This window comes from Odocoileus virginianus, chromosome 27 (genome assembly GCF_023699985.2).
Source record: "Odocoileus virginianus isolate 20LAN1187 ecotype Illinois chromosome 27, Ovbor_1.2, whole genome shotgun sequence".
In the NCBI taxonomy this organism is placed as follows: domain Eukaryota; kingdom Metazoa; phylum Chordata; class Mammalia; order Artiodactyla; family Cervidae; genus Odocoileus; species Odocoileus virginianus.
In genome coordinates this window covers 39,527,801-39,552,269 of record NC_069700.1, presented here as the reverse complement: position 1 = coordinate 39,552,269, position 24,469 = coordinate 39,527,801, and the positions used below count along the sequence as shown (strand labels likewise).

The window sequence follows — 24,469 nt, the reverse complement described above, 5'->3', positions numbered from 1 at the left end:
GACGTTGCCATACTCTAATGCAGTTACTTTTTAAAATTTCCTCGTTAGTTGTTTGAGGCAGAACTGAAGCAAAATGTGAACAAAGTACAGGAGTTGAAAGACAAGCTGACGGAGCTGCTGGAGGAGAACCCAGACGCTCCGGAGGCCCCCAGGTGGAAGCAGATGTTGACGGATATAGGTACGTCACCACTTACACCAGAGGCCTCGAACAGAAGCCCAGGCGTTTTTAAAAAAATCATAATCTATCCGACAGTCTCCCTGACTTTGAGATTTGCTTCCACATTTCAGAATCTATTTTTGCAATTTCAGAAGCGTCATTTCATGTTGTCTGGGGCTGGGCCTTGGCATATCTTTTGTTTTTCTCACTAAACACAGTAACAAAATTTATATTTACAAAGAAGGTAGATACTAGTTAATACAGCGCTGTGCACTGAGTCACATGTTTTCTTTGCGGTCTTTTTTTTTTAGCTAGACTTTGGGTGCTTCTAATTTTTTATGCTTGGTTATATTTTAGTATAGAGAGTCCTTTTCATTTATTTTTCTGGAAAAGGTGGGTGCCCTTTTCTGACACGGAGTTCCCGGGGGGACCCTGCCAGCCTCTGCTTCGTGCTGCCGGGCGCTTTCCTGACGGGCCCCTGGAGGCCGCTCCCCACGGGGCCGGGGCTCGCTCTTCATGAAGGGTGCTGTGAACATTCCCAGCCTGTCCCTACGTGCTCAGTTCTCGGAGATGCAGAATTTCCTCCCCAGTGCCTGTTGTCGTATCACCCCCTTTCCTTATTGTGATGATACTGAAATGAGCGTAAGACAGTGAGTCATCCTCTGCACGTCATAGTGCTGTCTGGAGAATTCAGTGAGTCGGTGTGTATGCAGCTCAGACAAACACTGGCACGAAGTGAGTGTGTTACCGTGTCACAAACATCATTTCACTGTCAGTTGTTCCGTTATATTTATCTAAACCTTGGCCTTTCTTTAGAGTTAGATGTGCTCTGATGAACTTAGGTGTTTTGAAGTACGTTGCAGTTTAATAAGACTCATCCTTACACGTGTAGCTGATTTATTTTGTTGTGCACCTGAAACGGACATAACATTGTAAATCAGCTTATTGCAATAAAAAAAAAAGAGGCATCCTAAAAGATCTTAATGTTGAAAGGTTTATTTTGATAGAAACTCTTGTTGCTTTATAATTAATTGGGCCCTATTTCAGTGACTGTCGCCTAGAGTATCAGAATTACTTGGGAGAATATTATCAAAGCATTTAAAACAGGGCTGGGAGTGAGGAATGTATGTTTCAAAAAGCTTCCTGATGAGATCTTGATATTTTTCCTTCTTCGTTTATGTTTACTTGCATTGTTTTGCTGTCAGATTGTGACTGACTAGAACAGGCTGTATAGAATGATGTCGTTTAGGGAAGGTTTCAGGGGTTGGGTTATAGGAAAAGCAGCTCTGTGGTATATTCTGCTGGCTGGAAAGCAGTCTGTCACAGCTTATCACAGCTTCTGTGATTGTGGAGTGATTGGTGTTCAGGGATGGTCAGTATCTCTGGGCTTCAGGAAGGGCTCTGTCTGCTGGGCGGGGGTGTCTGCCGATGTCTGCCTACAGGCAGGCATCCTAGCAGAGGGTGAGACCCAGTGGGTCCTGAGGCAGGATGGAGCATGTGGGCAGAAGGGCCCCAGTGCGCCCGCCCAGCTTGGAAGAGGGTGTGAGGTCAGCGGCGCAGACGAGAGTCGGACAGACACTCTGGGATGAGTAGACAGGGCCAGTTTGGGGCACCTCTGCGGGTCACGCAGAGGTGGTTAGATTTTGCCGTCTGCCTGGTGGGGGTGACGTATTGAGAGGCTTGGGCCCAGGAGTGACGTGTCGAGTGACGTCTAAGGGAGATTATTTAGGAACAGGTTCGCTGAAGCTGAGGGTCCCGGGTGGTGCTGGAGCCCGGTAAACTGGGTGGGCTGGGGGTGCAGGTGACGCGCTCCTGGCAGCGAGAGCTGAGCACCCCGGGCCGAGTTATACACGCACCTTCAGGCCTCGCTCAGACCTGCTCCTCAGTCCCCGGGGTGGGCCCAGTCTGGTGTGAGCAGACTCCAGGGGTCTCTGACGTAGCTCCAGTTTGAGGACCACTGGTCTGGGCGAAACAGGGTCGGGACCCATGTGGAGTTCGGGTGTTGGGAATGGAAGGACTGGGTTTAAGGTTTGGTGATCAAGGACTTAGGAGTGTCATGAAAAAAATCTAACTATTGCATCTCATGATGTATGAGACAAGAACCTTCAAGAAAAATCTAAAAGCTGGAAAAATCTGCCCATTCAGATAGGAATATCGTAGCTTTTTTTTTTTCTTTTCCAATATTGAATTTAAAGGGTTGGTGAGACTTCTTGGTGTAACTTCCGAGCAGCCGTGGGTACACGTACTTGGGGGTCATTTACCTCGAACTGGTCATTGACGGTTTGCTTCTAAAGAAAAGGATATGTGTTCATTGTTCTAGTAGGTCAGTTCTAGGTGAATAAACAAACTCAGCAGGACTTCTAGAAGGAGTGAGGTTTCTTAGGAGTATCCCATAATTTACAACATCTTCCAAAATCAGATTCAAATTCATTTTTCTTATACTTCAGCTGACATACAACCTTCAGGACCATAAAGTCTGTATTGTTAAATGCAATGAACCCTTAGGTCAGGCTCTTTAATAGACTATATGAGGAGAGTCATGAGTGTGGAATGACAGCCACTGGGGATCGTTTTGAGTTCTGTTATGTAACCTTCATGAAGATATAGTTGTGTTAAATGTGCAAAAACCTAACCTCTGTTGCATCCTTTATTTCTTTTTTTTTAAGATTCTAAGTGGCAAGAACTCAATCAATTGACAGTTGATAGACAACAAAAGCTGGAAGAATCCTCTAATAATCTAACGCAGTTCCAGACTGTGGAGGCTCAGTTAAAACAGTGGCTTGTGGAAAAAGAACTGATGGTCAGTGTCCTTGGGCCCTTGTCAATTGACCCAAATATGCTGAACACGCAGAGGCAGCAGGTGCAGGTGAGTCTCCGTGACGTAGCAAGATGGGTGTTTTCATGAGAAATAACTTAGCGTTGGACAGTGTGTGCTCTGCCTGCCCGGGTGGGCCTCTGTGATGTATCAGACGCCCGTGAGGTGCGCGTGTGATGCTGATGGGACCTCAGAGGAGCAAAGCTCCGGAGCACCCCTGATGGTCCACTGAGCCTATTGGATGGTCAGGTCCCTTGACCGTCTCAGTCATATTGTGGTTTGTACAGACCCCTGTTAAAGAGGACCTTCTTTGAAGTATTAATGTGATTGCATAAGCAATAGCATTTTTATGAGAAGCTAGTTATGTTGTTTAGAAATGACTCCTTTGGAGTTTGATTCATTTTGATTGTGGTAGTAGATAATGAAACTTATAAAGGTCATTCAGAACAGCCCCGAGTTGAGGAGGAGGAGAAAGAAGGGAGGCAGAGAGGGAACCTTGAAACCCACAAGGTTACTTAGACTCATCTGATTATGAGCAGATAAATCCACACGGGAAAAAACTAATAAAATGTGAGTCAGATGTGATCGTAGGAGTGCCGCTGGGGTCTCAGGGAGCGTCTTTCGGTGCGGGTGGTGGTTTTAGTGCGGGGAGGCTGATCCATGCTCTGAAAATACAAATCAGTCCAGGCAGTTGAGTCACATACTGTTCTAGGCTTGTACGTTCTTCATCTGAATAGACTGTAAGCAAAAGAGGTAAAGAAACATTTGAGAAGAAGTGTTTGTCCATGGTCTCCCAGAGATAGACAAAATGTTACATTAAAAGGAGGACAATTTGGAGATCATTCATTTTACATTGAAAGCCTCTGTGAGCCCGTACACTTTAAGCAATGTGATTTATTGGGTAAATCTTTGCAAAAAAGCCTACATATCAATCTTAGGTTTAAAAAGAAATCTTTGTAAATCATTGCACCGTGAGTCAGTATAGCCTAATACTGTTATCACTGTGCTTTTTTTTTTTTTTGGGGGGGGGTGTAAAATGCTATAGAGCATTCAAAAATTCCTGTAAAAAGAAAAGGACAAGTAGGAAAAATGAGATTTGGTGCTAGGGTGATGTGAACTTGTCTAAACACAGTGTTTCCCTTTGTGTGTGAGAACTTGTGCATGAATTGCTGTTCCTTCTCCCCAGACTAGCAAAAATATTAATTTGTTTCTCCCCCTTCGGGGGATGTTATTTTAGACCAAGTGTTATCTCAGTGAAGCAGCATTGCCCTTTGGGTTTAGCTTACGATAAACGCACTGCCTTTGAAATAGAAACTAGGAAAGCAGTAGCAAAAGCAAAAATAAAAGCTAGATAATTAACTGTCATTTCTGCGTGGAAACGTAAAGCCGTGTTTTCTGACTCGTTCTCCGGCCGTCTGTGTGCTCATTTACCCTCGCTGTCTCCTTCTCTCAGATTCTCCTGCAGGAGTTCGATACCAGGAAGCCGCAGTACGAGCAGCTGACCGCGGCCGGCCGGGGCATCCTGCACAGACCCGGGGAGCACCCGTCCTCCCACGGGATAGTGAAGGAGCAGCTGGCGGCCGTGACCCAGAAATGGGACAGCCTCACGGGCCAGCTGAGGGACAGGTGTGACCGCATCGACCAGGCCGTTGGGAAAAGCACGCAGTATCAGAGCCTGCTGAGAAGCCTGTCCGAGAAGCTGGCCGGCCTGGACGATCAGCTCAGCAGCAGCGTGGCCGGCGGCGCACACCCCGATGCCATGAGCCAGCAGCTGGAAACGGCCCAGAAGCTGCAGCGGGCAGTGGAGCAGGAGGGGACGCGGATCAGAGCGGCGCAGGCCCTGTGCGAGGACCTAGCGGCCCTGGTCCGAGAAGAGTACCTGAGAGCCGAGCTCAGTCGGCAGCTGGACGGCGTCTTAAAGTCGTTTAAGGATCTGGAGCAAAAAGCAGGTTTGTATGTCTTCTGTGAATGCACGTATGTCCGAGAAAGCGGGATCCATGAATGAGCCATTTCCAAGCTGTCGGGGGAATCAGGCCCCTACAGAGAACCTGCCCGCAGTGAGAAGCGCGTGTGAGGAGGCAGTCTCGGGCACGCGGAGGGCAGGTCCTGGCCAGTGGGCACACGGCGTGGGGGTGGGGTCTGTGCAGATCCAGGGGGATGGATACAGGGTGGGCGCCGGCCGCCGCACAGCTGGCCCGGACAAATCTCAGGTGCCCCCGATTGCTTTTCACAATCACAGACAGAATAGACTTGAGACCGCCAAGGGGAGAGGGATAGGGGAATGATGGAGTGGGGTGTGAGGTTAGCAGATGCATACTGTTTAAAACAATGTTTTTATTGGAGTGTAGTTAATTTTCAGTGCTGTGTTAATTTTGGTGTTGCGCAGCAGGTGATGCAGTTATGAATGTGTGCTCAGTCATCTTTGACCCTTTGTGATCCCATGGACTGGTAGCCCGCCAGGGTCCTCTGTCCATGGGGTTTTCTTGGCAAGAACACTGGAGTGGGTTGCCGTGACCTCCTCCAGGGGATCTTCCCGACCCAGGGATCGAACCTGTGTCTCCCAAGTCTCCTGCCTTGGCAGGTGGATTCCACTGAGCCACCTAGGAAGCCTGTGATTCAGTTTTATACACACACACACATACGCACATTCTTTTTAAATACTCTTTTCCATTATGGTTTAGCATAGGATATAACACAGAATGGATAAACAACAGAGTCCTGCTATATAGCACAGGGAACTGTATTCAGTGTCCTGGGATAAACCATAATGGTGAGGAATATGAAAAAGCATGTGTATATATGTAAAACTGAATCACTGTGTTCTACAGCGGAAGTTAACGCAACTTCATAAGTCACCTATACTTCATTTTGAAGATAATAGTAAAAAAAAATAGAAGAATTGATTTTTCAGAAGTGTAGACGTTTGTGCTATGTCAGTTTTGTTTCATCAGGAAAGGAGATGAACAGTTATCAAAAAGGCTTGGTGTCATTTTCTTGCCCGCAGTTAGTTCATCTGGCTCTGTCATGGGAGCTTCCCCTGAGAGACACGTGGGAGAGAGCCACCCTGCTCTGTTCCTCTGGCGCCTGCCGCGGCTGTTGTCCTTGGGCCTGTGGCTCTGGGCCGGGGGGGTTTGAGGCCACAGTGTTTCTGGGCGGAGAAGGGCCGGGCAGAGGAGAGTTCGCGGGCTTCTGTGTGTGTCTGCGGAGGAACACTCAGCACCAGGTTTATGTTTGTTAATAATGGATTGGATTTGTTTACTGATCAGAGTGACCCTTCTGGGCTTGCTCCGTGATTCTGACGTGGTATGGGTAGCAGATGTGAGCTGTGACGATCACGGTGGTGATGATCGTCGTCAGGAGCCCTGCTCCATCACTGGCGTTCAGCTCAAGTGCATGCCTGGTCCCCTTACTCCCGAGACAGATTCTGTCAGCGTTGCTGGCTCAGACTTGGGGAAATGAGACCGTGGGCTTCCGTCGTCCGCCCCGGGCCCTGCAGCTCATAACAGGCTGATTGAAACCCAGAACTCTGTAGTTGCTGCACACTGCCTATTTTCCCCAAGCGATGGGTAAAATTACACAGGTGGGGACGTCCCTGGTGGTCCAGTGGTTAGGTTCCTCACTCCCAATGCAGGGGACACAGGTTCAGTCCCTGGTCCAGGGACTGAGATCCTGCGTGCTGTGTGGCCGAAGTGGGGAAAAATCACAGAGGTGGAAAGGTCACAACTGATAAGGGGTGAATTGTTTATCAGCATCACCTGGAGCTTTGAACAGTAATCACGTCTCTGCCCTGGGATCGAGGTGACTGTGGCTTCCGGCCATGAAGCTCTCGCTCCTTCTTGTAGAGCCCTTCTCTTGCCCTCCCACCCTCTCTTTCTGCATAATGTCAGTGCTAGTAGTCTTTGCATTTAGATTATTCTGTGTTTTGATTTGGTGGTTTTTCCCTTGGCTTTTCACCGGTTCATTCAACATTTCGATGTAAAATAAACCTGTCTGTGATTTCATTTTTTAGAGACCCATGTCGAGCACCTTCAGTCAGCCTGTGCCAGCTCTCACCAATTTCAGCAAATGTCTAGAGATTTCCAGGCTTGGCTGGATACCAAGAAGGAAGAACAAAACAAGTCTCCCCCAATATCTGCCAAAGTCGAGGTCTTGGAGTCATTAGCGAAAGATCAGAAAGACTTCAGGAAAACGCTGACCGCCCAGTCTCACCTTTATGAGAAAACCATTGCAGAAGGTGAAAACCTGTTACTGAAAACCCAAGGGTCTGAGAAGGTAGCCTTGCAGTTACAACTGAACACTCTTAAAACCAACTGGGATGGATTGCAGAAGCAGGTGAAGGACAGAGAAGACAGGGTGAAGGACACGCTGGAGAAAGCCCTCAAGTATAAAGAGCACGTGGACACGCTCAGGCCGTGGATAGACAGATGTCAAGGCAGCCTGGAGGAAATCAAGTGCAGCTTGGATCCTGCCGAGACGGAGGACGCCCTCGCCCAGCTGAAGGCCCTGCAGAAGGAGATGGACCAGCATTTCGGGCTGGTGGAGCAGCTGAGCGGTGCCGCCGGCAGCCTGCTCGGCGTCTGTGAGGCAGACCAAGAGGCAGTGGCAGAGGAGAGGGAGCGCCTGCTCCAGAAGGTGGACACGGTCACTGAGCAGGTGCACAGGAAGAAATTCTCCCTCGAGAACATGGCCCAGAAGTTTAAAGAGTTCCAGGAAATTTCCAAAGAAGCTCAGCGGCAGCTTCAGAGTGCAAAGGACCAGCTCGCGGTGCACGACTCCCTGGGGCCCCAGGCTCACAGCAACAAGTCCCTGACCGTGTTGCAGACCCAGCAGAAAGCCCTCCAGACCTTGAAGTCACAGGTGGAGCTGGCCCAGGGGCTGGCCCGGGACCTTGTGGCGGAGGCCTCCGACTCCAAGGGCACCTCCGAGGTGCTGCTCCAAGCGGAGACCTTAGCGCAGGAGCACGGCGCCCTCAGCCAGCAGGTGGACGACAAGTGCTCTTTCTTAGAAACCAAGCTTCAGGGCATTGGCCATTTCCAGAACACCATCCGAGAGATGTTTTCTCAGTTCGCGGAGTTTGATGATGAGCTGGACGGCATGGCCCCAGTGGGGAGAGATGCGGAGACACTGCAGAAGCAGAAGGAGGCCATCAGAACCTTCCTGGAGAAGCTGGAAGCACTCATCGCAAACAACGCCAACGCCAATAAGACCTGCAAGATGATGCTGGCCACAGAGGAAGCCTCTCCCGACCTCGTCGGCATCAAGCGGGACCTGGAGGCTTTAAGCAAACAGTGCAACAAGCTCTGGGACCGCGCAGAAGCCAGGAAAGAGCAGGTCGAAGGGACCATTGTGCGTCTGGAGGAATTCTACAGCAAACTGCAGGAGTTTTCTACTCTGCTCCAGAAGGCTGAGGAGCTTGAGGAGTCTCAGGGCCCTGTCGGCATGGAAACGGAGACAATTAATCAACAACTCGATGTGTTCAAGGTAGGGAGTGCTTCCTTTTTATTCTGTGTTTTGGTTATTCAGAGATGTGACTGGGACTGCCCGCTGGCCCAGTGGTTAAGACTCTGTGCTTCCGCTGCAGGGGCACCGGTTTGATCCCTGGTCAGGGAACAGAAATCCCACATGTCCTGCAGCCTGACCAAAATAATAATAATAATAAAAAAATAAAAAATAAAACTTCCATAAAAAAAAAGACTTGACTGGTTGACAGAGAAGGAGGTGGCCTGTTTTGTAGCATCTTCAAGTAGGATCACCAGGCAGTGTTGGGGCTCACATGAGCATCCGTTAGGTGGGATGGGTCCTTCGGCTTCTGCTTTGGCCTCTCAGGCTTGAGATGACCTAGGAAGTCACAAGGTGCTTGGAAAGCTGGTGTCTGTTTATTTTTTTAATTTTATTTATTTACATTTGTGCTGGGTCTCTGTTGCCATGCAGGCACTTTGCTTGCTTGCGGGGCTGCTCTCCAGAGGCGGTGCGCGGACGTCCCATTGTGGTGGCTTTTGTGGTCTTGGAGCACTGGCTCCGGGTGCCTGGGCTCAGCAGTGGGCACCCCTGCCTTCTGGCGCACAGGCCCGAGGGCTGTGGCTCCCAGGCTTACTGCTCCATGGCGTGTGTGATCTCCTGTGCTGGAGACTGAACCCGTCTCCTTCGTCGGCAGGCTGATTCTTTACCGCTGAGCCTCCAGGGGAGTGGGCATTGGTTTCTGACGTTGCTCACAGCCCCCGCAGCTCCACCACGGAGACCGGCCTGTCCACCCATCACGCGTGTGTGCTCTTCGTGTTTGTGTCCTCGCGTTTTCTTTCGTGGTGAATTACAGTCTTTTCCTTTTCATGGTCATCTTCTCCTTTTTAGCTTAGTTTTTTTCCCCCAAGTTCCTCTTTTAAAAGCAGAGTTCCCTGTTGTAATCCTGGGTCTATAGAACTTAAGATTTTGGGCTCATGCCCCAGGCGATTGGGAGTAAATTATTTCTGATGGGACTGTGAGCACCCTGGGGCTGAGTACATGTGGGGCTTCCCTGGTAGCTCAGCTGGTAAAGAATCCGCCTGCAATGCAGAAGACCCTGGTTCGATCCCTGGGTTCGATCCCCTGGATCCCCTGGAGAAGGAAATGGCAACCCATTCTGGTATTCTGGCCTGGAGAACTCCATGGGCTGTATAGTCCAAGGCGTTGCAAAGAGTAGGACACAATTGAGAGACTTTTCACTTCACATGTGGGGTTGTACACTTCGGCTGAGTACACATGGGGCTGTACATGTGGGGCTGAGTACATGTGGGGCTGTACACTTGGACTGAGTTCACGTGGGGCTGAGTACACATGGGGCTGTACACTTGGGCTGAATACACGTGGGACTGTACACGTGGGGCTGTACACTGGGGCTGAGTACACATGGGACTGTACACTTGGGGCTGAGTACACGTGGGGCTGTACACTTGGGCTGAGTACATGTGGGGCTGAGTACACGTGGGGCTGTACACTTGGGCTGAGTACATGTGGGGCTGAGTACACGTGGGGCTGTACACTTGGGCTGAGTACACGTGGGGCTGTACACTGGGGCTGAATACACGTGGGACTGTACATGGGCTGTACGCTGGGGCTGAGTACACGTGGGGCTGTACACTGGGCTGAATACACGTGGGGCTGTACACTGGGGCTGAGTACACGTGGGGCTGTACACTGGGGCTGAGTACACATGGGACTGTACACGTGGGGCTGAGTACACGTGGGGCTGTACACTGGGGCTGAGTACACGTGGGGCTGTACACTTGGACTGAGTACACGTGGGGCTGTACACTGGGGCTGAGTACACATAGGGCTGTACACTGGGGCTGAGTACATGTGGGACTGTACACGTGGGGCTGAGTACACATGGGACTGTACACGTGGGGCTGAGTACACGTGGGGCTGTACACTTGGACTGAGTACACGTGGGGCTTTACACTTGGGCTGAGTACACGTGGGGCTGTACACTGGGGCTGAGTACACATAGGGCTCTACACTGGGGCTGAGTACATGTGGGACTGTACACGTGGGGCTGTACACGTGGGGCTGTACACTGGGGCTGAGTACATGTGGGACTGTACACGTGGGGCTGAGTACACATGGGATTGTACACGTGGGGCTGAGTACACGGGCTGTACACTGGGGCTGAGTACACATAGGGCTGTACACTGGGGCTGAGTACATGTGGGACTGTACACGTGGGGCTGTACACGTGGAGCTGTACACTTGGGCTGAGTACATGTGGGGCTGAGTACACGTGGGGCTGTACACTGGGGCTGAGTACACATAGGGCTGTACACTGGGGCTGAGTACATGTGGGACTGTACACGTGGGGCTGTACACATGGGGCTGAGTACACATGGGGCTGAGTACACGTGGGGCTGTACACTGGGGCTGAGTACACATGGGACTGTACACTTGGACTGAGTACACGTGGGGCTGTACACTGGGGCTGAGTACACATGGGGCTGAGTACACGTGGGGCTGTACACTGGGGCTGAGTACACATGGGACTGTACACTTGGACTGAGTACACGTGGGGCTGTACACTTGGGCTGAGTACACATGGGGCTGAGTACACGTGGGGCTGTACACTGGGGCTGAGTACACGTGGGACTGTACACGTGGGGCTGAGTACACATGGGGCTGAGTACACGTGGGGCTGTACACGTGGGGCTGAGTACACATGGGGCTGAGTACACGTGGGGCTGTACACTGGGGCTGAGTACACATGGGACTGTACACTTGGACTGAGTACACGTGGGGCTGTACACTTGGGCTGAGTACACATAGGGCTGTACACTGGGGCTGAGTACATGTGGGACTGTACACGTGGGGCTGAGTACACGTGGGGCTGAGTACACGTGGGGCTGTACACTGGGGCTGAGTACATGTGGGGCTGTACACTGGGGCTGAGTACACGTGGGGCTGTACACTTAGACTGAGTGCACGTGGGACTGTACACCTAGACTGAGTACATGTGGGGCTGTACACTGGGGCTGAGTACACGTGGGGCTTCCCTGGTAGCTCAGCTGGTAAAGAATCCGCCTGCAATGCAGAAGACCCTGGTTCGATCCCTGGGTTCGATCCCCTGGATCCCCTGGAGAAGGAAATGGCAACCCATTCTGGTATTCTGGCCTGGAGAACTCCATGGGCTGTATAGTCCAAGGGGTTGCAAAGAGTAGGACACAATTGAGAGACTTTTCACTTCACACGTGGGGCTGTACACTTGGGCTGAGTACACATCGGGCTGTACATGTGGGGTGAGTACATGTGGGGCTGTACACTTGGACTGAGTTCACGTGGGGCTGTACACTGGGGCTGAGTACACGTGGGGCTGTACACTGGGGCTGAATACATGTGGGACTGTACATGGGCTGTATGCTGGGGCTGAGTACACGTGGGGCTGTACACTGGGGCTGAGTACACGTGGGACTGTACACGTAGGACTGTACACGTGGGGCTGTACACTGGGGCTGAGAACACGTGGGGCTGAGTACACGTGGGGCTGTACACTTGGACTGAGTACACGTGGGGCTGTACACTGGGGCTGAGTACATGTGGGACTGTACACATGGGGCTGTACACTGGGGCTGAGTACATGTGGCGCTGAGTACATGTGGGGCTGTACACTGGGGCTGAGTACACGTGGGGCTGTACACCTAGACTGAGTACATGTGGGGCTGTACACTGGGGCTGAGTACACGTGGGGCTGTACACTGGGGCTGAGTACACGTGGGGCTGTACACCTAGACTGAGTACACGTGGGGCTGTACACTTGGAGTACACATTTCTCACCAGCAGTGGCAGTGATGCCTGACAGTGGGATGCGGGAAAGGGTGGTGAGGTCAGTGCCAGGGCCTAGGTCAGTGATGTGACCTTGCTCAGGGTGTTGTGCACAGAATCCCATCTGGATGTGGATAGAGGGAAGGTCCCGGCTGCCCAGCCTTCACTGCTTGGGACTGATGGGAGCCCGTGGAGTGCCTGGGGGACCATCCACGTGGTTCATTCTGCTTTGCAGTAAAGGCCTGTGTGACGCTGAGTCCCACTGCCAGCCCATGAAACATCAGATAGGATCAAATACAAACAGAATTTGCAAACCTAGAAATCATTTCCCAGGAGAAATGAATATAAATCAAATAGACTTCAAAATTCTCCGCTACTGTACTTGACAATGTCTTTCCTTTGCTTCTCTTTCATGACATTATTTTTAGGTGACTGAATTTTGAAAAGTAACTTCAAAGTAGCTTCTTTTTCTTCTTTGTTACTAACATGATTATTTGCTGTTTGTGAAGTACCTTTGAAGCCTCGTCCCTGCAGGGCTTAAAAACCTGCGGTTCTGAATTTGGGTCTTGATTCTGGAGGTGGAAGGAGCAGCCTCACTGTTGACTTAACTCCCTTCATTTCTCTGTCACACTGTCATGCTTGTGGTTTGCAAAATAAAGGTTTCATGTAAGAGAATCCTGTATTAGAAAAACAAAATTCTGTGGCCATTGCAACTTGGAAGACTGGGTGGAGGCTCTGAGGAGTGAGTCTCTGGAATTTCTGTGGAGCCCAGCAAGCAAGACTTGATGCTTACGTGACAGTGATCAGATGGTCTTTGCACTGATGCAAGTTGGCTCTGTTCACTGCCTTCATGAAGTGGTACCGTCTCCCTAGGTTTCTGTGACTTTGTGTAGAAAAAAAAAGAGTGAGCCTCATCTCTTTTCACTGCTTCAAATGCTTATAAGAAAAAAAAATCACCATTTCTTTGGAAGTATTTTGCAAACTGAAAGGCACTAAATACGCACCCATACCATTCATGGCTGCAGAGATTGTTTTATTTGACTGTGAAGAAAAACAAAGGGATCGTGTCTTTTGAAATAAGCCAGTTGACATGCTGTATTTGTTTTCTGATTACTTTGGAAGGAGTTGACTGATTTTAATGAAATTCAGTAATAGTAATATCATGACATACCTTCAGTGTCTTGAAACCCAGTGACTGAAATAAAAGTTTTCAAGGAGACAGTTATCTGCATTTGGTATGCCATTGCCATAGGTAAAAAAGAACAAGAAAGTTATGGTAATAAAGATGGTAGCTTACACAGTCACTAATTCTGTTTTCTGTATGTGTGTTAATGTGCACATGTTCTGAAAAATAACCATTACAACAGTTAACATTTATTGTGTGCTTCTATGTGTCACGCATAACACTTGGAGAAGGAAGTGGCAACCCACTCCAGTATTCTTGCCTGGAAAATCCCATGGACGGAGGAATCTGGTGGGCTACAGTCCAGTTCAGTTCAGTCGCTCAGTTGTGTCTGACTCTTCGAAATCCCATGGACCACAGCACGCCAGGCCTCCCTGTCCATCACCAACTCCCGGAGTCTATTCAAACCCATCTCCATTGAGTCGGTGATGCCATCCAACCATCTCATCCTCTGTCGTCCCCTTCTCCTCCTGCCTTCAGTTTTTCCCAGCATCAGGGTATTTTCCAATGAGTCAGCTCTTTACATCAGGTGGCCAAAGTATTGGGAGTTTCAGCTTCAACATCAGTCCTTCCAATGAATACCCAGGACTGACCTCCTTTAGTATGGACTGGTTGATTCTCCTTGCAGTCCAATGGACTCTCAAGAGTCTTCTCCAACACCGCAGTTCAAAACCATCAATTCTTCGGTGCTCAACTTTCTTTATAGTCCAACTGTCACATCCATACATGACTACTGGAAAAACCATAGCCTTGACAAGATGAACCTTTGTTGACAAAGTAATGTCTCTGCTTTTTAATATGCTGTCTAGGTTGGTCATAACTTTCCTTTCAAGGAGTAAGCATCTTTTAATTTCATGGCTGCAGTCACCATCTGCAGTCCATGGAGCCGCAAAGACTTGGACATGACTGAGTGAACACTAGTCTGTCTTTAATCCAGTTGACAATCTTGAGAGCTGGGTTCTATTATCTGCATCTTATTGGAAGAAAGCTGAGACCAGAGAGGGGAAGTGACCTTCCCAGGGTCACATAGGTGGTAAGTGTTAGAGAGAGCCTGGATGTTTTGTGGATATAGTGCAGTGTTCTGGTCAACTTTATTCATCACGTTACGTTGCACATCTTACATTTTTTTCTGGGAAACTTTCAAATCATCTCTGCTGTAGACTGATTTGGGTGGCTTGAGTTGTTGTCAGTCCATTGTTGTCATTTATGTTTGTTTTCCTGATTTTTAAAAATTGAAGTATGGTTGATTTACAATATCATGTTAATTTCAGGTGTACAGCCAGAGATTCAGTTATACATATATATATGTATGTATGTATATTTATTGTGTAATCCCTCTCTCCCCCCATATACATATATATATAAAATTTTAGATTCTTTTCTCTTATTGGTTATTTAAGAATTTTCTGTATAGTTCCCTGTGCTATACAGTAGGTCCTTGTTGGTTATCTATTTTATATATAGTAGTGTGTATATCTGTTTATCCCAACTTTCTAGTTTATCCCCACCCCACCTTTTCCCTTGGGAAATCATGAATTTGTTTTCTCAGTCTGTGAGTCTCTGTTTTGTATATAAGTGCATTTTTTTTTTTTTTTAGATTTATCATTTGATGTTTGTTTTCCTCTATCTGACTTAGTTCACTAAGTGTAACAGTCTTTCTGTCCATACATGTTCCTGCAGGTGGCCTTATTTCATTCTTTTTTATGGCTGAGTATTCCATTTTGTATATGTATCACATCTTTTTTAGCCATTCATCTGTCAATCATTATTTATCTAAATCCAGAACACCAGGAACACTCAAAGAATGTGTTAGGTACTATAGTTATCAAAATAGATCTGTAGATGCGGTGATGAGGATAATGATAACAGTTAATCTCCAGCACCACTGCTTCTGAAAGGGAACCAAACATTTCCTTGTCTTAGTAACTGTATCTTTCTTGATTGTAGTTGTAAATTAACCCAATTCAGATCTCAGTCTAACTTTTGCTGGGCATTAAGCTTTGGTTGAACATAAGTTTTAACATAATATTTTAGGAAGATTTAAAAATTATCTTAAGTGGAATAATGTGTATTGAGTTAAAAAAAGAAACTAGTAGTTTGCTATGTTATAATTTCTAGAAATGAAACAGAAAAACACCACAGTACTGGACCTGTTTTCATTATAGACTTCAGAATATAGTGCAGTTTGTCATTACTCTACCAGGGTGCTTTAGTTTAACCTGATGTCATGGGAAAAATCTTTTCAACAGTTTTTCATGGTATAGAATAAGTTGCCCTCTGAGTCGTTCTGAAGCTTCATAAGTATTACGCAGTTGCTCAGTAAGGATGCCTTATTACTCACTGGGAGCTTAATGGATTATATAAACTAGATAAGACAGAGTTTTAGGGTTCCATTCTTTTCCCCCCTAAAATTTAACCTAAGAAATAGATGTTAATATCCTTGAAAGGATAAAGTTAATTCATATTTAATACAACCCAAATGTAATGATTGAAAATAAATACTGTTCAGAACCAAGAGTGCTAATTCACTGTCAGTGAAAGTATTCCAAGTTTCTGAAAAGAGATTGGTACTACCTTTTGGGTTACTTTAGCTACATTTTAAAATAATTTGAATCATTTTCCTATTTCTAAATATTAGTCATTGGACTAAAATGTCTAAAGACTGATGTATTTTCTATTACTGTTGATAACCCAAAGTACCATTTTCTACTCATACTTCCATGTTATTATATTAAATTCTGTGTACACGATCATAAATTCCCAGACAAAAAGAAAAAGTCCCTTTGGTATTCCCTATCACTGTCTCCTGTTGAAGATTCTCAGCTCAAGATGGTCTTCAAATCAAAAACTACATTATCAAATAGAATATTAAAGTTTTCATGTTTTTACTGTGTGTCAAAGACATACCAACTTTATACAAGGAATATACACCAGCCTTCCTATGATGTCACCAACAGCCAGTCAGATCTTCTGATCATTGTGAAGTAATCATTATAAGCACACTGAATTGATTTAATCTCAGGGAAGAGCAAAGAAACTTGATGTTTTAGCGAACACTTACAGTCACATTCCAGCTAAATAATGATCTTCTCCAGCTCCATCTGGGCCGTGGTAAAAAGCCTCGCCCACAACCTGTTGCTGGTTTTTCTGGCCACTCTGTGGCTGCCCCAGTTGTCACTGTTTGTTCCCACAAATGAACAAATCACTGGTACATGTCTCTCTGAACCAAAAATTTCTTAAAGCAGAGAATTTTTAAGCCAGTACTCAAGTTTCAGATTTGAAGAACTCATTAACAAAAGAAACCATTTGTTACACACAAAAAAACAGTTTCATGTTTTTTTAGATTATTTGACTTAATCGATGTACAGTCATTAAAAGGAAAGAAATGGGAACAGTGTTGTTCAGTCGCTCAGTCCTGTCCGAGTCTTTGTGACCCCATGGACTGTAGCACGCCAGGTTTCCCTGTCCTTCACCATCTCTTGGACCTTGCTCAGACTCATGTCCATCGAGTCAGTGATGCCATCCAGCCATCTCATCCTCTGTCATCCCCTTTTCCTGCCTTCAGTCTTTCCCAGCGAGTCAGTTTTTCACATCTGGTGGCCTAAGTATTAGACCTTCGGCTTCAGCTTCAGTCCTTCCAATGAATATTTAGGACTGATTTCCTTTAGGATGGACTGGTTGGATCTCCTTGCAGTCCAAGGGACTCTGAAGAGTCTTCTCCAACACCATAGTTCAAAAGCATTTCTTCAGCGCTCAGCCTTCTTTATGGTCCAGCTCTCACATCCATACTTGACTACTGGAAAAAACCATGGCTTTTACTGTATGGACCTTTGTCAGCAAAGTAATGTCTCTGATTTTTAGTAAACTGTCTAGGTTGGTCACAGCTTTTCTTTCAAGGAGCAAGTGTCTTTTCATTTCATGGCTGCAGTCACCATCTGCAATGATTTTGGAGCCCAAGAAGGAAGTAATAGCATATACATCACCAAATTGGGCCAACAACCTACATCCAGATTAAACAATGCTGGAAAGTCCCTTGTTAGCAGCAGTTTGGAATCCCAGTTGGGAAGGGGTCCCGGGCAGTGTGTCCACCCCATAGGCAAGACTTCAAATTGCAGTTTTGTGGCCTCCTGCTTGTAATCACAGGCTGCAAAGTGATATCATCAGTTTGCACTCAAAAGTCTGTCTCTGGTTTAATTTTTACAATGCTGTTTCACCTTGTGAGTCAGAAGACTTCTTACACCCTGGCAGATTGGCCAGGCCCTCAGGGGCTTCAGAGATTCCAGGACCCATCCTTTCTTATCTACAGTGGTCTGTGACTTGCTGTGCTTCTAGGGCAGGCGTGGAATCCAGGGTCGGAGGCAGGTCAGAGGCCTGCTCTCTCGCTTCTAGAGCCTGAAGACTTCCTCCATTTTAATTTCCCTGACAGCCAAGTTGAAACCGGATACAAAAACCAGAACATGTGTAACTGTGCCAAGATGAATGTTCTCGGGCACGGGGAAGGCAGTGGCACCCAGCATCCTCCTGTGAATGCTGGGAGACCTAAAATAACAGGTGCCATGAAGCTGGCGCAGCTAGGTTATTTGATCCTATTTGTAAACAGTACTGCTAAAAAAAAATCACTTTCCAAGTATCCTATTAAGGTATTTATTAAATGATCCTGAAACAACCTCTGTAATGTCAGCATATTTTTCGAGATGAAAGTAAACTGTCCAAAGAATGCCTTAATAGTAGTTTTTAAGTGGTCCATATTGTCCCATTGAGATCAATGACAAATTGTTCTCTGTTTTGTTGAGAATAGGAGGAAATTCAATAAAGCTTTCTCAGAAGTGGTTTTTCGTGGAGAAGTAGTCTTACTTGACTGGATTTTTGTTAATAAGCCTGTATTAGTAGGGGTATTTCACAGCACCTTCCTCTGGTATTTTTAAAGGTGACTGTTTTCAGTATAGAAACGACCCCTTGATGCATGGGCTTTATCGGCTGGTCCCATTTATTCAGTCAGCTGTGTCAGAGTGGCTTTAAGATGTTAGGAAGAAGACATCTCAGCTGTGCTGGCAAGCGAGAAGGCCCACGGACGCAGAGGCCATGCCGTGCCGCGGGGATGGAGCTGCCGGGGCAGGGCTAGGTTAGCGCTTCCACCACGCGCACCAGCGGAGCAGGCAGGCCTTCATGCTCGGAAAGGCGGTGCTGCTGGGGGCACGGCGTGTAGGCTCTCCTTCCGTGTCTCTGCTAACTGATGCCAGGTGCTGGGTGTCCTGTGGCCTCTTGATTCCTGTGGCTTCACTGAAGACCCAGGAGTTAAACACAGAAAACAAATTTACAGTCACCAGCAGGGAAAGAGGAGTGGGGGATAAATTATGAGTTTGGGATTAGCAGTACACACTACAAGATATAAGACAGACAGACAACAAGGACCCACAGGACACCAGGGAACTGTATTCAATATCTTGGAATAGCTATGCATATGTGTGTATATATGTGTATATATATATATATATATATATATATATAGCTATTCACCTGGAACTAACACAGTATTGTCAACATTGTAAATCAACTATACTTCTATTACAGAAGAAAGGTCAAGGAATCAAGGTAGGTCATTCTCAACACAGTTCTAGCCAGTGATTTTATAGCAGGGGACTTCTTGGTGGTTACCTGGATAAATTTGTATCTTAATTTTAAAGTGGTTCCCACTCCCCACACCCCTGCAAAATGCCAGGCTGTAGCATCTCTTGTCATTATCATGGGCCTTCCTTAGATAAAAGGAGACCTACATAATTTATTTTACTCACGTGGGAAGTTGCTTAAAGTTGTAGCTGTCCATGTGTGTGAGAGATGGGAACAGACAGGAATTTGCTTTGTTGTTATGAAATTGTGTAGGTTTCTTGATAAGAAAATCTGATGGGTTAATGTTTTTTAAATGTTCATCTAGGTCTCCATTCATTAAAAAAATAATCTTGGTTGGTAAATGCTGTGAGGGTAACTCACAGGAAGCTAAGGAGTGCACGTTAAAGGCCCTACCTAATGTTCAAGATAAATCGCCATCAAGATCAGTCAGTCTGAAAAGTTTCATTACTTGTTTGCTCTTGTTGTGGGGTCTGAATATCCTGCTGCTGCTGCTGCTGCAGCTAACGCGCTTCAGTCGTGTCCAACTCTGTGTGACCCCATGAGACGGCAGCCCACCAGGCTTCCCCGTCCTTGGGGTTCTCCAGGCAAGAACACTGGAGTAGGTTGCCATTTCCTTCTCCAATGCATGAAAGTGAAAAGTGAAAGTGAAGTCCTCAGTTGTGTCTGACTCCTAGCGACCCCATGGACTGTAGCCTACCAGGCTCCTCCATCCATGGGATTTTCCAGGCAAGAGTACTGGAGTGGGTTGCCATTGCTTTCTTGGCTGAATATGCTACTTTCCTTCAAATGTAAAGTGTATTAAACTGAAATAAATAGCTAATGCTTATAGTCACCTAGTGGAGTTTGCCTGGTGATTTACCAATAAAAATCTGCCTGCAATGCAGGAGTAACAGGAGACATAGGTTCCATCCCTGGAACCGGAAGATCCACTGGAGGAGATCATGGCAGCCCACTGCAGTGTTCTTGCCTGGAGAATCCCATGGACAGAGGAGCCTGGTGGGCTATGGTCCATGGAGTCACAAAGAGTCAGACACAACTGAAGTAACTTAGCATGCATGCACACACACATTCATCTGATGACTATTCTTGAAAATCCTTTATCCTTCCATGTAAAGAAGTTTATCACTTTAAAACCTGAGAATGTAGTATGCTTTCAGTTTTCCTTAGCAAAAAAGCATATCTATCTTAGAAAGAATAATAGAAATTGTTGTCTCTAAGGGCTAGTTTTATACTTAAAAGCAAAAAAACCCACACATCTCTTGTCTGGCTTCTAATTCATATTTCAGGAGCTACCAAGCCAGGAAGATAAGTTCATCAGCTTTTATGGATAATATTGCATTTACTCACAAATGTTGTCCACTTATTGCACTTGAATTTCCTAATATTTCTAGCCTTTCAGCTCTAAAAACTCCATGTTTCAGTTGGTAAAATTAGCCTTTTATAGTTCTAAGATATGGATCATTGTATACTTCGTGGTAAGATTCTTCAGAAACTTTCTTAATTTTAGAAATATAAAATGAGAAAGTGGTACTGTCTTGTTTATAATTCAACTAGTGTTTGTGTACTTTTCCAAAATTATCTACCTTTGGAAAATATTTTAACTGGATCACATCAAGTAGGCTGTGTAGACTTGCCTTTTGAGACCAGTTTAACATTGCGATTTCTGAATATTGTTGACTGCTTTTCAGAAGAACTTTGCTCATTTATTCATTGTATATTTCTTATATGTATCATGGTTAGTATTTAACACAGTTAAATACTTGATTTTACATCATGATTTTATTAATCTTATACAATCTTATACGTCTTGATTTTATTAATACTAACTTTAGAGAGCATTGCATTGTAAAGTAGCTATATAAATCGAATTTAGGAAGAAAAGATCAACCAGTTGGGTTCTGCTCTAAATATGAGTTCTCTTAAGTTATCCAGATAGATCTTTGAAATCTGATTTCAAGTAACAAAGATAAATATACAAGTTATTGTCATTAATACCAATATAATGTTAAGAGTACAAATAGCAAATGGAACCCAAATGTACCAGGATCATCTTTTGTAGAGTTAGTTGAAATCAACTTAATGAAATAGGAACTCAGTTATTAAATAAATGGCACAGTGTTAAATATAATCCATCGGAGGACATTTCTCCGTTGCACTTCCTGCTTCCTGGCTGTGCCCCTTACACTTTCTCATGCAGACTCTCCCCTTCACTGTCAGGCACGCGGGGCGGGGTCCCTCCACCTCACTGTCAGGCGCGCGGGGCGGGGGTCCCTCCACCTCACTGTCAGGCACGCGGGGCGGGGGTCCCTCCACCTCACTGTCAGGCGCGCGGGGCGGGGGTCCCTCCACCTCACTGTCAGGCGCGCGGGGCGGGGGTCCCTCCACCTCACTGTCAGGCGCGCGGGGCGGGGGTCCCTCCACCTCACTGTCAGGCGCGCGGGGCGGGGGTCCCTCCACCTCACTGTCAGGCGCGCGGGGCGGGGGTCCCTCCACCTCACTGTCAGGCGCGCGGGGCGGGGGTCCCTCCACCTCACTGTCAGGCACGCGGGGCGGGGGTCCCTCCACCTCACTGTCAGGCGCGCGGGGCGGGGGTCCCTCCACCTCACTGTCAGGCGCGCGGGGCGGGGGTCCCTCCACCTCACTGTCAGGCACGCGGGGCGGGGGTCCCTCCACCTCACTGTCAGGCACGCGGGGCGGGGGTCCCTCCCCTTCACTGTCAGGCACGCGGGGCGGGGGTCTCTCCACCTCACTGTCAGACACGCGGGGCGGGGGTCCCTCCACCTCACTGTCAGGCACGCGGGGCGGGGGTCCCTCCACCTCACTGTCAGGCACGCGGGGCGGGGGTCCCTCCACCTCACTGTCAGGCACGCGGGGCGGGGGTCCCTCCACCTCACTGTCAGGCACGCGGGGCGGGGGTCCCTCCACCTCACTGTCAGGCATGCGGGGCGGGGGTCCAGAGGGCACTTGCACTTTGCCAGCGTTTCCGGTGCTGTTTGGCAGATAGTGGGGCCTGTTTGATGAATGGCTGAAATTATGAAAGAATTATTTGTGTAGCTTTAAAAGTGTACTCCTCATCTCAAATGCAAGGTTGCTGTCCTTAGCTTTCCAGAGAGCTGGAAGACCAGATTGGAACTAAGTTCATGATTCAGAGTTAGAGCCTGCCTACAGGGGCTGGAAGTAGGGCCATTGTTTCTTAGGAAAAGTTCTGTGAGCAACTCTGGTCCACAGTCCATGGAAACTTTCTTATTCATGTAGCCACAAGTGAGTAGCTTCCCAGGAGCTACTTGCTAAGGAAGGTTGTGGCAGCTGGCAGTCAGTCCCTTGGTCTCTGCTGATTGAGGCCTGGTGCCCGACCCATTGTTCAAACATGGTAACCATGGGCGGGTTTTCTTTGTCTTATTATCCCGGCAGCAGAACAGCCTGTGTGCGCAGATAGAATCAAGTGCTTGCTGAGATATTTCGCTTCCTGACCGTGAAGAGTAGGCTTTGATATGATTATGTTGATGGGTAGTTTATTATGTATATTATCCCTTATAGTTGGCTATGTATATATTTTTTCCAACTTAATATGAGTTGCATCTAATAAGTGTTGAATGGGTATGTTGCCTATAGAGTTCTGGTTATGGGTAGATTTTATTTTTTAAAAAGATTCCGTTTTAAAAAGCTTATGTTTATAAACTTATGTTTATAAAAAATCATTTTGGAATCATTTTCTCATGAAAGGTACAAAAGGCCCCTCCCGCATCTCTTCTGTTATCAGAGACCATTTACTGTTGTTTTTACTAGACCTGTCTTCACTTGGGGCCAGCACAGTTTTATTTATGTTCGAAAGATTATTTTGTGAGTTTGAAGAAAGAAATCTGCCCTCTATCTGCTATTCTGGCATGATTGCTTATTTCATAAAATACAGAATGGATAGATCTTAGTTTACTTAAAGTGTGAAATTCCCCCCCACCCCCCAAAGGCTAAGGTTTGGCTTGCTGAGTTGATTTTCAAACAGTATTATTTAAAGAGTGTTTGTTCAGTGGATAAAACTCCCTGGCTGTGACTTTGTTAATGAAATGTCCGGAGTCGTTTAACCGCCCTAGATCTTAGCCCAAACCTTGCAGTAACCTCGAGAGGCACGCATAGTTATTAGGAACGGCTCATATTCACGTCCGCGGTGCCTAGGGCTCCATACCTTAAGGAGTGGTTTCCTCCGGAGAACAGTTTGACTTGAACTTGGGCTTTTAAAAAGAACGACAGGAGATCCGACTTGAAAGTGATGCGCGCTCTGCATCGCGGACCCCGAAGGGCTGCGAGTCCGCCGCAGCAGCGCCCCGAGAGTGGTTCCCGGTGGGGCGGGTTAGCCCGACTCCCCGTTTCTCTCTCCGGGGATTGGGGGGTGGCGCGGTCCCCGGGGGGCCCCCGCTGTCAGCGCCCCGAGAGTGGTTCCCGGTGGGCTGGTTAGCTCGACTCCCTGTTTCTCTCTTCGGGGATTAGGGGGACGCAGTCCCCGCGGGGCCCCGCTGTCCGCGCCGAGGTGGCCTCCGCCCCTCCGGCCGGCCGCGCCCCCGCGCCCGCCGCGCGCCCCCGGGCCGGGTCTGGTTCGCGCTGATGTCACCGCCGGGCGGTTGCCTCCCGCCGCCCGCCTCTGGGCACCTCCCCCTGAAAGGCTCACGGGCGCCCGGCGGCCGGGGCCGGAGTCCGGGACACATGCCCGCCGAGCCGGGTCTCGGGAGCGCGTAGCGGCGGAGCGGGGCCCGGGCCTCGGCGAGGGGCGCGCAGCAGATGCGCCCCCGGAGCGCCCAGGCTCGGGACGCCCGCCCGCCGCCCCGCCGCGCGGCTGCCCAGCCTCGGAGGAAGCGCGGGGCTCCTCTCCACTGCAGTGGCCTCAGGTGGAATCAGCTGTCTTAAGGAGGAATCAGATAAGACTCTTTGAAAATGACTTTTTCCCCCCCTTTAAGTGGAGTTTATACTACACCATGCTGTCTATTTACTTCGAACGGTTGCTAGACTGTACTGGCCTGGCCTTCCAAAAGCCTATTTTTTTCCTCTTTGGATAATTCTGAATAGCCTCGAAGACGCTTAATATGGGAAGAGCCTGCCTTTCGAATCAGGATTATTTATAGCTACTCCCAAAAAGAGTAAAAGAAAATTTGAACTTTCTTACAGTGTGTGAGACTTCTTTTTCTCTGAAGACTTCATCTGTGCCTTCATCGGAATAGTCCGTGGTCTCTTAAGTCTCCGAGTGTTTTTAAGTTTCTGAACCTTGGTTTATTTATAAGAGATGGAGTTTTGCAAGCTGTGTTTAAGTGGATTACAATTAACCAGAGCTCTGCTGAAATTGACACTCGGATAAAGATGCTCGCTCCTGGGGAAATTGTAATCTGGAAATCTCAGATGCACAATTAGAATAAAAAGG

At 47.7% G+C, this 24,469-nt stretch overlaps 1 protein-coding gene across 18 annotated transcripts in view; it reads left to right on the top strand.

Annotated features, from left to right (window-relative positions):
• DST (dystonin) overlaps positions 1 to 24,469 on the top strand; it is a 513,682-nt gene that overhangs the window by 399,062 nt on the left and 90,151 nt on the right. For all 18 annotated transcript variants that reach the window (XM_070456721.1, XM_070456720.1, XM_070456704.1 and 15 more), the window contains 4 exons: positions 49 to 178; positions 2,824 to 3,023; positions 4,426 to 4,921; positions 6,982 to 8,453. In XM_070456721.1, coding sequence (XP_070312822.1) covers positions 49 to 178; positions 2,824 to 3,023; positions 4,426 to 4,921; positions 6,982 to 8,453 — 2,298 coding nt within the window. The remainder of the gene's footprint in view (positions 1 to 48; positions 179 to 2,823; positions 3,024 to 4,425; positions 4,922 to 6,981; positions 8,454 to 24,469) is intronic.